The 12,847-nt window shown below is 46.4% G+C and overlaps 1 protein-coding gene across 1 annotated transcript in view; it reads left to right on the top strand.

The window, feature by feature from the left end:
• LOC119391677 (signal peptide peptidase-like 2B) overlaps positions 1-7,865 on the top strand; it is a 17,886-nt gene extending 10,021 nt beyond the window's left edge. The window contains exons 6-10 of the mRNA XM_049415367.1: positions 1,960-2,116; positions 4,741-4,895; positions 5,203-5,322; positions 6,584-6,779; positions 7,495-7,865. Of these exons, the coding sequence (XP_049271324.1) occupies positions 1,960-2,116; positions 4,741-4,895; positions 5,203-5,322; positions 6,584-6,779; positions 7,495-7,865 (999 nt within the window). The remainder of the gene's footprint in view (positions 1-1,959; positions 2,117-4,740; positions 4,896-5,202; positions 5,323-6,583; positions 6,780-7,494) is intronic.
• Positions 7,866-12,847: the final 4,982 nt, after the last annotated feature.

Here is a 12,847-nt window from a genome sequence, read left to right as displayed (position 1 = left end):
AGAAACCTATTATTGTAGCATGTGGTGTCGCTGTAACAAACGGCTCCGTGTAATTGGTGGAAGTGCTGTAGATACTCCAGTTTGTTTGAATATATACGGCGCGGGTTCGATTCCGTCTGACACCGGATAAATTACTCGAAGGAGTTTAAGCGAAACAAGGGGAATATTTAGGGCTGCTTTTTCTTTCTTAGACACAGCATTAGCGAGAACTAACAGACAATCAAGCGAACGAAAGTATAGGGCATCTTATTTATAGAAATTGTGATAGAAATGTGAAGTTGAAGTGGACGAAAAGATAAATTCGGTACCTACCGGCGCCAGTTATCTTTTCGTGCACTTTAATTTATTCACATTTACATAATAATCATTACAAATAACATCCCCGTATACTTTTCTTGGCTTGATTGTCTGTTAATTCTCGTTAATCGAAAGTGTTTAACGGGATAGGGCCATACATACCGATTTACTCGAGTTTGCGTGAAAAATTCTCTATATACTCCCATACCCACTGCATATGACACGACACTTGTCTTCGGATGCGGCTAGCTTGGCACAGCAGTCCTACGCTTCACGCATTAGTGCCTGGACTTCCCAACGACTCGAGCTGCTGTGAACGAGTTTATCTAATGGCAGAGGGGCAAACCGAAATGTGCGTGAAGTTTACAAAGAGTTCTAACCGCACCACTAAAGATATTCCGGCATCCAGCATTCCGTACTTGCACGATTCTAGCACGCCGCCAATTTGTAACGCTCATTTAATTTTACATTTAAAAAATTTAAACGATAACGATGCCAATTCTGCTTTTGAGCCAGAATGTAACGCGCACACGAAATTTAGGGTAACACTTCACGAAAAGCAGTGCGCGTTAGAATGGTGCAAATACGGTAACCAAAATACGCCTGTTATGAGAGGCTAAACGGAATTACGTAATCGGCTGGCTAAATTAATTTTGACGCATGAATATTTCTTAGGATACGGAATAGACCGCACGAAGAACCAAAATGTAAGGAATAAAAACGCCAGAGGTGGGGATAACCTAGGAAACAAAGAAATTGCTCTCCAATGTATTTATAATAATAATAATAATGATGATAGGTCCTTTATTTTTCATCAAGCATAAGATGAGAGAGGCAGGAAGAAAAAAAAATACACCATTTCCCGCTAAAGGGGACCATGAAGCGATGCGAAGCCGGAGCACTTGCACGATCGCGTTCCGTTGGCGTTTTTTGGGCATGCTACCGACCTCGCGTCGTGGAACGTGAAGAGGAACGCTACGCGCGTCTTGTCTTCCCTCTAGCCTGGCCGTTAATTCTCACAGGGCGAGCGGGGAACGCGGTCGGCAGGCGTGCAGAGGGGGGCAGCGTAGGAGAGGAGGGAGAGGGGGAGGGGACGCGCATGCGATGGTGCTCATCGCGGCGTTGCGCAGGAGAGAATTTCGGCCTGTCTAGCCCGCGTTTCAGAGGAAGAGTGGAATGGGGGAGGGCAGAGGGAAAGTGGAGAGGGGAAATGGAGAGGGGAAGGGGAGAGGGTATGCGCATGCGCAGTAAGGGTGGTCACGCCGCACACCACCACCACCGGATTGAACTCCGCCATAAGATACTTCGCATCTAAAACCGACGAGCAGCTTGACCAGCTCCGGCCCCCCAAAATGCAGCACTTCGGCGCGTTTACAGCAGACGGTGCTGAACATATATAATGAAAAACCAAAATGACAATGAGAAAGACAAAGTGACAGGCTATTAAACAGGGTGCATAAACAGGGCAGAGAAACACCAAGGAAACAAAATTAGAGTGATGGAAGAAAACAAAAAAATTAGGAATAATACAATGCATTTTCATTGAAAATATGTAATCACACACTACAACACTTGGTATCAGAAAATATTCGTAACTAGAAAACATTCGTAAGAAAACATTCGTAACTAGAGGAACGAGTGTTGCAATTTCCACCATCGCAGAACCGTGAAAGCGTGATGGTCGAAGTGGCCAAGGGTGCTGGAGTGAAGGAGGTGCTGCCAATGGTGATCAAGTTCCCCAGGATCTACCGAAGTGGCTACTCCAAGTGCTTCCAGATGAAGTTCTCCATCTTGGGCCTTGGGGACATTCTGGCGCCAGGCAAGGGGCGAGATGTCGAGTGTCGGACAGCTCTAATAACGGTCATCAGAAATTGAATGTCCAAAATGCAGTTTACCGTGACTTCATGCTTCAGGTTGCCTTTCATCACTCATGTTTATGCGCTTGTGCGAACGATCTAGATTAACAAATACTCGTCAGTGGAGCGTTTTCCTTTTGCCAGCAGAGATAGAAAAATTGCTCCTAAAATGTAATTAAATTACTCTAATAACTACTTTTCTAAAAATTTTCAAATTTAATTTAACTGCATTGCAAATTACAGCTGCCTGAAAATAATGACATCACTATTACTTTTGAAAGTTAATGAAATTACGTTAATGTTTATCATTCACGCACAAGTCATGTATACTATATTTACAGAACATATACACTGCCATCTCGGAGATCTTTGTACACCTTGCCACACTTCAGGTTCAGCGCTAGAATTAAGCTGTCGTTGTTATTTTCCATTTCTTTGACAGTCGTTTTTTTATGCCATAAGCGAGCCGGACATGCCATGTTTTAGATTGAAGTGATTGCGAATGTATTAAGTAAATTTCTTGAACTTACCAGCTTAAAGTAATTCTTCTAATTTCTAAATTACTAGCCCATCAAAGTAATTCATTAAATTACTAATTCAGTAAAGTTAATTATTGTAATCCCGTTAGTCTAATTGCATTACTGCCAATAGTCAACGACTCGCACAAATTTCGCATGAAAGATAAGTGAGCTTACAGCTTGCCCTTAAGAAGCGTAACACAAGGTTCTCAGCATGTTTTGTTAGCATTCCTTAGGTCTCAGTTGTTCACCGAAATGCCCTGCCTCTTCCAGGTCTGCTGATATCCTACTGCCACACATTCGACCTGTTCGCATTGGGCAGAAGATTTTACTTCTATATTGCGTGCGTTTGTAAGTATCACTTGTACTTGTGAGAAACGTTTCACTGGTGTATATATATATAAAAACAAAATAAACATGGCAGGACAGTTTCTGTCCTTATAGTTTGATAGAACAAACAGATGATGTCGAAGGCGCAAAGGCTATGACGCTATGTTTAGGAAATACGCCAGCCTAGAGTTAAAGCCTTGACGTTTCGCCTGTGTTCTTCGTTGCTCCGCCATGGTCTAGTGGTTATGGCACTCGACTGCTGACCCGAAGGTCACGGGATCGAATCCCGGCCGCGGCGGCTGCATTTTCGATGGAGGCGAAAGTGTTTGAGGCCTGTGTGCTTAGATTTAGGTGCACGTTAAAAAACCCCAGCTGGTCTAAATTTCCGGAGCCATCCACTACGGCGTCTCTCATAATCATACTGTCGCGGTGCAACGCGGACAAACAAGAAGGACAACTTGCGACAGAGAAGGAGCGTGTTGAAATCAGCTGAACAGAAAAACGTCTTCCTCGTCTTTCACACCGAAAGCTACTGTCCCACTAGCCGGAGTCTGTGAAACCTCACCATCGTCATCGTCGTTTATGTTTAAACACGTGTCACTTGCCTCTCCTTAACAGAGCATCGGCCCGATGCTAAACCAGAACCACCGTTTTATGGAAGCGCACAGTCAGGCGGTGACATAGGGCTTCATGCGTACCACATGCACGAGTTCTGGCCGGCACGTGTTTAATATAGTGGTTTTGGGACGTTAAATCCCAGATAATATTATTATGTGTTCTTGGTTTTCTCGACGGCATGTTGACCATAGCGCTTATATGGTTCAGGCGAATGCAACGTGAGGCGTATTCACGGAATGAGATTCGACGCTTTTCGATAAAGCACGCTTTTCGATAAAGCACGTGCACTGTGGAAGAGCTTTTCGCGCGCAGTCAATTAATATTTGCTTTTAAGGCGCGAAAGAGCACATTCACGAGAAAGGACATGGACAGAGCATCCTTGTGATTTTATTCTCTGGCGCCTTAAAAGCAAGTACGAACGTACACCAACTCACCCAAAAAAAGGTCTCTTAAAGGGACACTAAAGAGCAAAACTATTTTCCTCATATTACTAAAGTACTCTTTCACGATACCAAAAACACCACGCTTGCTGCGAGAAGACGCTTAGTAAGCGAGAAAACGCGCAAAAACGAAATGTTGGTGGCCACGCCACCTTGAACTTTCCGCACCATTCGCCGTGACGTCACATGTTTTGACGGCGCTACTAGGGACTGCGTAGTTCCTAATCGGTAAAAATGAAGTATAGTGTCCGCTGAGGGAGCCATAAACTTAACATACCAAGTTTGGAGTAATTTTGTTGAGCCAATGGCGCCAAAACACGATAAATACACTTTGAAATTCGTGACGTCACGCGGGGAGATTTCGGCGCGAAATTTAAAGATGAAACTGTGAACTTGATTTTCTCCTCTATTAATAAGCCTATGATGGCAAATTAACGACGTTAGAGTTTTCAGAGGAGAATGTATTGATCTAAACCGATTCATTGTTTCTCTTTACGTGTCCCTTTAAGCGCTCAATTAACTATGAATCCAGACACGCGCCAGCAAAATTAGCATGCAGCACTGCGAGAGACCAGATTTAGCTTAAAATTATTCTACGCAGTCACAGTATGAAAGTCCGTACGGACCAAAAAATCCCAGTCTCGAAGAATTTGTCACGTGCAACGCGTGTTGTACACGCAGCGTACGGCATGGGCATGGTGGCCACGTTCTTAGCCTTGGAGCTGATGAGGAACGCTCAGCCGGCGCTGCTCTACCTGGTTCCCTTCACGATCATTCCAACAATCACCACTGCCTGGTCAAAGGGACACCTCTTCGCCATCTGGAACGGAGTCAAGGCACGCATGCCGCTTTGCAATTGCTAGCCCTTGCTAAGACACGTTCTCGGATAGTTTGTACGAGTCAGTCCCCTTGCAGGTGTCGCCTGTACATAGCAGAAAGAGATATGAAATCGTGACTAACGAGTAATAGTAAATGGTAAGCCGTCACCGCATACCCCAAGTCTCTATTGAAGTATCAGAGGCGGTGGGTTCCGTTGCGAAGTAATCATGGTTTATCTCTTCTTCGGATAAGTTCACCTTTTAATGAAACTGAAAGACGTATTCCAAGAAAGTGCGACAGCTGTACTTTCTTACTACCCACCAGCACCTCGGCGACCTGGCCCACGGTATCCAAGTTACCAACGGCATTCCGCAAGGGCCTTATATGCATGAACAGAAAAAGAGGCGAGATGAGGTGCTGGGTATTACACTAGAGTGGAATAAGGTGAGTTGGGAACTAGGGGTATGTGAAGCCTTTGCGACTGAGCACCACGGGCACCCTACCCTTACACCTCAAAATTGCCATACTAGAGAAACTTGTCGGGCGACTTGCGACCGGATTGCAAAGATCACAGAGGCTCAAGAGTACGCGCACAGTGAAGAAACAGACCAGAAAACAATAGCTGTTCACCCGCAGTACACGAGAAACTGAAAAGTTTTCGTGTAAATCGTATCGCGAATCTGTGATCCGTGCTGCGAATAATGCAGTTTATGGGTTCGCGGCGTTCCAGCTTCTCGGAATTTCATAAACCTGTTGGTTACCTTCTTAGTAGTTGTCCAGCTTCGAGTTGTCTTTGGCGGAGGCCTGCGCCTGCAGTAATGGCGTTGCTTTCAGCTTCTCAATTGCGAACCATTACGCGTCGCGTTCTCGACTAACGCGTCCTAGGTCTGGTACCTGTTAGGCATGCCATCGTGGCAAGAGGCTAGAAAATTCGTCGGTCGTTTGGGGCGATAGATCAGACGGAACGATGCAGTAAATGTTATTCCCAAGCCAGCCACTTATTAATCCTCTATTTATAAAACCTTATGTTATAAATTATATTCATGAAGCCTAGACACTCTCAAAAGCACATTCGTAAAGTGGGGTTGCAGATGACAATGCCTGAAACAGTAACAAGGGTGTAATACTCATGACTGATTTTCTTTCATGACCATAGTTTATATTTTCGATGCCATTCTGCCAATACTCTATTAGCCACCACGTTATCCACGGCTTCTTATGCCAGCTCGGTTGATCGGCCTGCACGGAAAGCCATACTTGGCAAAACTTTCAGATGAGATTGTGGCATCGCCATTAGGAATACCGAAGCACACCTGAGAGCAGGAATCATATCTTTATAACAAATAAACAAATGAATTATCAAACCTTCTGCAGATCGCGAGAACCACGAAACATATTTAGCGGCACGTGGAACGAAGTCACAGAAAACAGGAACGCATGTATAAGCGATGGCTACGTCTCATGCCGTTAAAAGGTAGGGCAACCTTAAGGAAGTCGCGTTTGGTCTGCGGTGATCGATAGCAGCAGCAGGCAAACAAACAACCGCAGTTAATACTGTCGGGACCCTATGACATTTCCTAAATGTTAGTATATATTAATCTTGCTAATTGCACTTGCCACTGCTCAGCACTGCATGATTCCATTCGCGTGTTTCGTAATCTATCGGCATGACATATTTTTCATTATGCTCTCCTTCGTGGCACAGTTGCGCGAGAATGGTCGCAAGGAGGAAGGCGATAGTGACACGAAGGCCACGACACTGCAGCCCAATCCGGATGGACAGGAAGCCACTGGAGGCAATTCCGCGCCTGACTTGCCTTCGGACAACGCTGAAGGTGCTGACATTGGCACCAGGGGGCAGCATAGGACCAGACCGAAGAGCAAGAATCCGGAAGATCAAGGTAGCGAAGATCTCTATAAAGTTGTACTGATGTCACATTTCGACGTTTGCACTTAACTAGATCGGAGCTGTGAGTGCTAGGCAGATGGATTCATTAGAGTCACTCACTTCCTCGCTCATACTGAAGCTCTGTGGTTTGTCTTAACGCCTTTATTACATTAAAGCGATAGTTTCCTTGCGACTCTCTTCGGGTTTTCGTTACCGTCGTTGGTTGCGCTACTGCTGTCATCTTGCCGAATAGGTCACACTGGTCCCTGTCAAGCCTCACTAGCTATTAGGATGACCCGTCATGCCCAACTTCCGTTATGCCACTTTCGGTCAGCCAAGTGACTTCTGGGAACGCGTTTCCGATGTCAACTACTGGTCTACAATTCACCTCCTGTTTCTACATACTCGCGGACTTCCGGCTTTCATTGCTGGTCCGGCTTTTCTGTCTATCTACACACCACTTCCGGTTATAGCCTACAGCTAATGGATGTTCTTGATACAAGCTTTGATGTAAAGATAGTCGACGTCGTGGACGTTAATACCCAATTTGCAGAAATTGTGTGAAGTCGCCCATACAGGAACGTCGCATCGTGCGGAACACAGAGTGGGATGAAAGAGGATGTGCGAAGCACTGTCGCTGGGTGTGAATTGCAATAGTGTGTATGTTGGATTCGCTGTTTTTTTTTATTTGCGCCGATTTCACACTGAGAATTTGCTCGCTTCTGCAGGAGACGAACCGCGCTCTTCCAAGGACAGCAATGTACCGGTGCAGGAAGGCAGCTCGGTCGACGGTGGAGACGGTCACGGAGCTGCCAAAGACATGGACCTCGCGGCGTTCCCGTGCGGTGCAGCGAGTCCGAGTTTCACCGAGGAAGCTGAGCGTTTACGAGCTGGAGCCCATGCTCCTGGGCACCCTGGCTCAGTGTTCGGGCGCGAGGAGTGCCCGACCGCGGACGTGGTGCCGGCTTCGCGCAAGCGCCTCCCGCTGCACCTGGGCTACAGCCCGTGGGAGGATCGTTTCGTGCTCAGCCACCACAGGAAGAACGGGCTGCGTCGAGACACCTCGGACGCGCACGCCACCGGCCCATCTACCGCGTAGAGCATGGGCTCTTCAGAGTGGCGGTTTAGTATTTTATACGGGAAATACACGAAATCGCAGAAATAGATAACTGTGGATGTTATGATGCATGCATATAAATGTTTTAAAGTACGATTCTGTGAGTTTCAACGTGGGAGCAGGAGCGTACCGCTTTTGTAGAGTAGCTTACGGTCTACGAGAGTTCTTGGTAGTACATCGGAACACCGTTTGGGTCCCTGTTAAGGATTAGTTGCAGACGTAGGAATTCTGCAAGGAGGTTTAAATAAAACTTGCTGGAGTGGAGGCCGCCTATACTTACCAATGGGCCGCAGTGAAGCCGCGCCGCGCGCGCGGCGGCCATCTTGCCATAGGCCTCTCCGCCGCCTCTCCGTGGTTTTTAACGGTTATGGCGAGGATTAAGGGTGAAGTTGTCAAGAGTAAGAAGCCATATGGCAGATAAGAATGCAGTCAGTTTTATGCTGTTTCTTTTGGCGTTTTCCTTATAAGCATGCACACCGAAGAAGGGCATGTATTACTGGTTTTTAAAAATAATCATCCTCGTAAGAGCACACCTCACTTCTCGGCACTCATTTTCCTGTTTATTTAATTCGTCATGTGACGGAGTCTTATTCGTATGTAGAGTTCGGCCACATTATTTGAGCGGAATATAAATGTTGGTGTCCATAGCACCACTCAAGGATATGCTCATCAATGCCTGAAAGCCATTTCTTTTCTCAAGACAAGTTCAAAACCTCCAAAACCAATAGCTTTGGCTTTACATGGACGTGCATCAAATATGGGCACTCAGCTTGCAGTCGACACTGTTTCAATAGATATATAGCTTTTCGATACTATTTCGTTGGCTCGGCTCTCTCTTATCCTGTCAATGAAACAATTAAAAACGCCCAAGTGGCATCCTAAGTCTCAAGTTTAAGCCAACGAGCATATAGGCATGCATGCAGTCTGTCATCACGCATTCCAGTCCCAAAGTCCACATATCTAACATCTTAGTCGCCCACAATCTCAACATATGTTTCCTCATTTGCCATCAACAATCGAAGTACAGTACAGAGTTTTTGTGCGGCATTGGGCTAGCTTTTTCGAGACAGTGACTCATCTGTGAAGCCAGCATTTCCCGTGATGGAATTCTGTATACCGTTCTCGTATAGTGCGCTCTGCTGAGAGATTAAAACTTCGAGCGTACATACTCATAAGCTGATAGAGAATAGAAGTGCAGCATTAACGCAAACGCCCGCAGCTCGGATGCATACGTGCCTTTCTGGTCTTTTCGTGCCCTGTGGAGGGGTTGCTGTATATATGGGGGAATGCTGCAGCGAACATCCTCCTGCCCTACTCAGACATGAGCTTTTGACCCTTGATCTCCTTTATTATCGCTTGAGGATCGAGCCTCGATCTTTTTGGTCAGTCTGCAATTTTTCTGCTGCAGAATTTTCATCTTGAGCTGTTTTATCTGCCCTTGGGAAACATGAAGCATTTCTTCGTAATGCTGCCGTGTAAGTGATGCAACTGTCACATCTTCTACAATTTTTTTTTCCGTTTGAACACATATAACGGCCGGAGTACCCCGGGGCCTCGGTTAGGTCGCTTCATTTGCAGCTGGAACGAGCACTGCGCAGTTGAGACCTACTGGTTTTACTCGCTGCACTGCATGAAGCAAATACAAATGACGAAAAAAACGGCACGAATGTAAGAAAAAAACAGGTCCTCGTGTATTGCCCAAATGACGTTACTTTACCTCGTAGTTGCGAGCTACCCTTTTATAACACAACAGGGCAAGCGATAACGAAATCTAGGGAGTCGCCTATTTATATATAATTTCAACGAATACCAAACGGTGCGTACTTTTCAATTTCGCGCTCTGCACCAGTGGCATCAGAAAGCACAAGAATGTGTATCACTGGGTTTTGCAAGTGTTTTACAAATGCGTCAAGCACAGTCGGACAACTCCCCGGTCGCAGCCTAGTCCGGTCGAATCAATTCGGTGAGACGTGCTTCTACCATATGTGATCGCCGTCTTTCGGCTTCCAGACTTCCCGTCAAACAGCCTACCCCGACGTGCTTCGAACGTCTGGCTCCTTAAGAAACCGGTTAGGAAAAAAGAATGACCGTCAGACGTGAACTTAAGACAGATTGCGAGCTGTCAGCATGTGTTCCGGCATACAGAGAAGTTTTCATCAAGATCGAAATGTTCTGCTTACTGAAACTACATCCCAGAGTACCTTTTCGCTCGATTTATATAGCCGTACGCAATGCACGATGTACCCCACAGCGTCCGGACGCCACCACGCCAGAAAACATCTGGAACATCTATGCGGCCGCTGCAGCATGCGTTGCGGAAGGCGCGCCTTCTGCCTATGGCAAGATGGCGGCGCGCGGCTTCAGCTGAGGGGCGCCTCCTCCACTCCAGCAAATTTTATTTTAACCTCCTTGGAATTCTGCATAGAATTTGCTGTGCTGCATGCCCACCTTTAACAGCTGCTCTTAAGCCTTACTGAGAGAACTCGAAAAGTGCGTGCCGTATTTTGTGGTTTCTCGTTGTAGTTAAGCGCATGCGTGATTTATTTATTGTCCTATTGTTTCTTTAGTTATTCGATCTTATACGCCTGTCTTCCATATAACTTCTTGGTCACAGATGCACTAGCAGGCAATGAAGTTCGTTTTAATTCGTGTTTACTGTTATGTCTGGCCGCTGTTAGAGTAATCGGAAAGTGTCACTGAGCAGCCATGGCCGCTCACGTCGCCACCTATACAGCGGTATGTAAGAATCAAAAGGACCGCGTCCTACGTGCCACTTAACTGGCAACCTCCACAGGATGTAGTCCTGCTGCCGTTAATAGACGCCTAAGTTGTTTGGTCGCTACCTCAAGTGCAAGGCTGATTTCTTTCCCCAAATGCAACTTATGTACACAATATTCACAACATTGTTTGAGCTCGGATAAATAAAACGGCTTACGCACATCCAGCGTGCACTTGGAATTCAAATGTAATGAAGTTACAATGCAGTGATTCATTAAGTGCTCTACGTGCAAGGCTGCTTTCTTTCCCCAAATGCAACTTATGTACACAATACTCACAACATTGTTTGAGCTCGGAGAAATAAAACTGCTTACGCACATCCAGCGTGCACGTTGGAATTCAAATGTAATGGGGTTATAATGCAGTGATTCATTAAGTGACCTACAACGAAACGGCGAGTTCTGCTTAAATCTCAACGTACTTCTCTGCCGAGGACCAAGACGCCGTTTCCTGTTTGTAGAGGGCGAGAGAGAATGAGAGAGGACAGTTATTTTTCATAACAATTTTGGTGGAATCGTTGGAAGCCCTCTGCAGTCGAGGGTTCCCACTGGCTTCGGCAGCACCTTTGACCTGGTTTATGAAGACTGCTGCCCGCCTGGTCTGAGCTGGTTAGCTGTCCCTCCCATTGCCACATCGAGCGGCGTGTTTTATCAAGCGGGTGTAATTCACTATCTACCACGAGCTGACACTGGTGGCGTTGCTGTTCAGGCACGGACCACTCTTTCACTACCAAGTGTAATAAAATCAATTATAAAACACTAATAAACGTAGGTGATACACTCAATTGACTGCATGCGATCGATCACATAAAAGTTTGTTTTTCATACTGCCTGAAAGGACGAATGTAGCATTTTTTCACCACCGTTTAGCATGGGTTTGTGGCAAACAGTGATGTTTCTGAAATTTATGTAACGTATAAAAAAATCCAGTGTTGTTGAATACCTGCTGCTGCCTGGCAAGTGTGATTTGAAATGCACGTTAGAAATCTTTTTTTCAGGTTCTGCCGTAATGCTCCTTGGCATCGCCGCACAGAATGGCACTAAATAAATAAATAAAAAATTGGCCGCGTAAAAGACGATAGAACAGGCGCTGGGTGAGATATGGACGCCATCTGGCAATACGTCGGGAAACATGAGTGCTGTGTAGCGGGCTGGTAGTCCCGGCGCAGCAGCAGGCGAAGACCGGCGGTGACCAACGCGACCGGCGGGGACGCCAGCCAACCCGAACACGCGGTTTGGCGCGAAGCGCCGAAGCAGAAGAAACGTCCGCACTCGACGAGTACTCTCCACACACTCTTATTTACACGTCGCCTGGGTAAAACAGGAATGCCAGAGCGGCGCCCCATGGCATTTATACAGTGCAATACTGAACCGAAACCGAAACACAACAATGAGCTCGTGCAGAGGGCACGGAGGAAGGCAAGTTTCGGCGCAGTCGCATTTTCAGCGCAGCTTAAGATACTAGGGTCTCTAGAATTACGTATCTATGTATTTTCTATTAAAGGAACAGACCATCTAATACTTACCTAGTAACGTTGTGCCTCAGATATGCGTAATGTTTGCTTTTTGATCAACAATGTACACAAGTATGAACCTAGTCAGCCGTTCAAGATGGCTGGCCCTTGGGCAAGTGGTTCAACTTTGGCCGGGTGGCTGAATCGAGTGACGTGCCGACAAATAGAAAGACAGAAAGACAGACCAAAATTTCTGCGTTTAACCCCCGTATTCAGAAACGCTCCTTCACTTGAACTTGGCTTGCCACCGCCTCAAGGCAGTGCGTTTGAAACGCGTTTGTGCGGCCTTGGCACCGCCTAAAGACAGCGCGTTCGAAACACGTTGAAGGCGGTGGCAAGTCAAGTTCAAGTCAAGGAGCGTTTCTGAATACGGGGGTAAGTTCCCCGAGAAAGACTATCGTCTTTAAAAACGAAAGCGGCCGGCCATGTCTCATTACTACCACACCAAGGCGCCTTGAGTACAAACCATATGCACGGAGCAAACCGTCTCGGCACGGTGCAGCCTGCTTGTTCGGCTCCTTGCGCGGCACGCTTAAAGGGGTGGTCGGGCGAAGAAGACTACCCTTTCTAAATTGGACTATGGAGGTGCCCACGAGATATTCAGGTTTTTCTTTTCAGTAAAAGTTGTACGTCAATCTGGAAGTGTTTCTCTCGTTGACAGGCTCGACGCTTA

Source organism: Rhipicephalus sanguineus, chromosome 4 (genome assembly GCF_013339695.2).
Source record: "Rhipicephalus sanguineus isolate Rsan-2018 chromosome 4, BIME_Rsan_1.4, whole genome shotgun sequence".
NCBI classification, from domain to species: domain Eukaryota; kingdom Metazoa; phylum Arthropoda; class Arachnida; order Ixodida; family Ixodidae; genus Rhipicephalus; species Rhipicephalus sanguineus.
The sequence above is the reverse complement of the archived record's forward strand: the minus strand, read 5'-3'. Positions and strand labels throughout refer to the sequence as shown.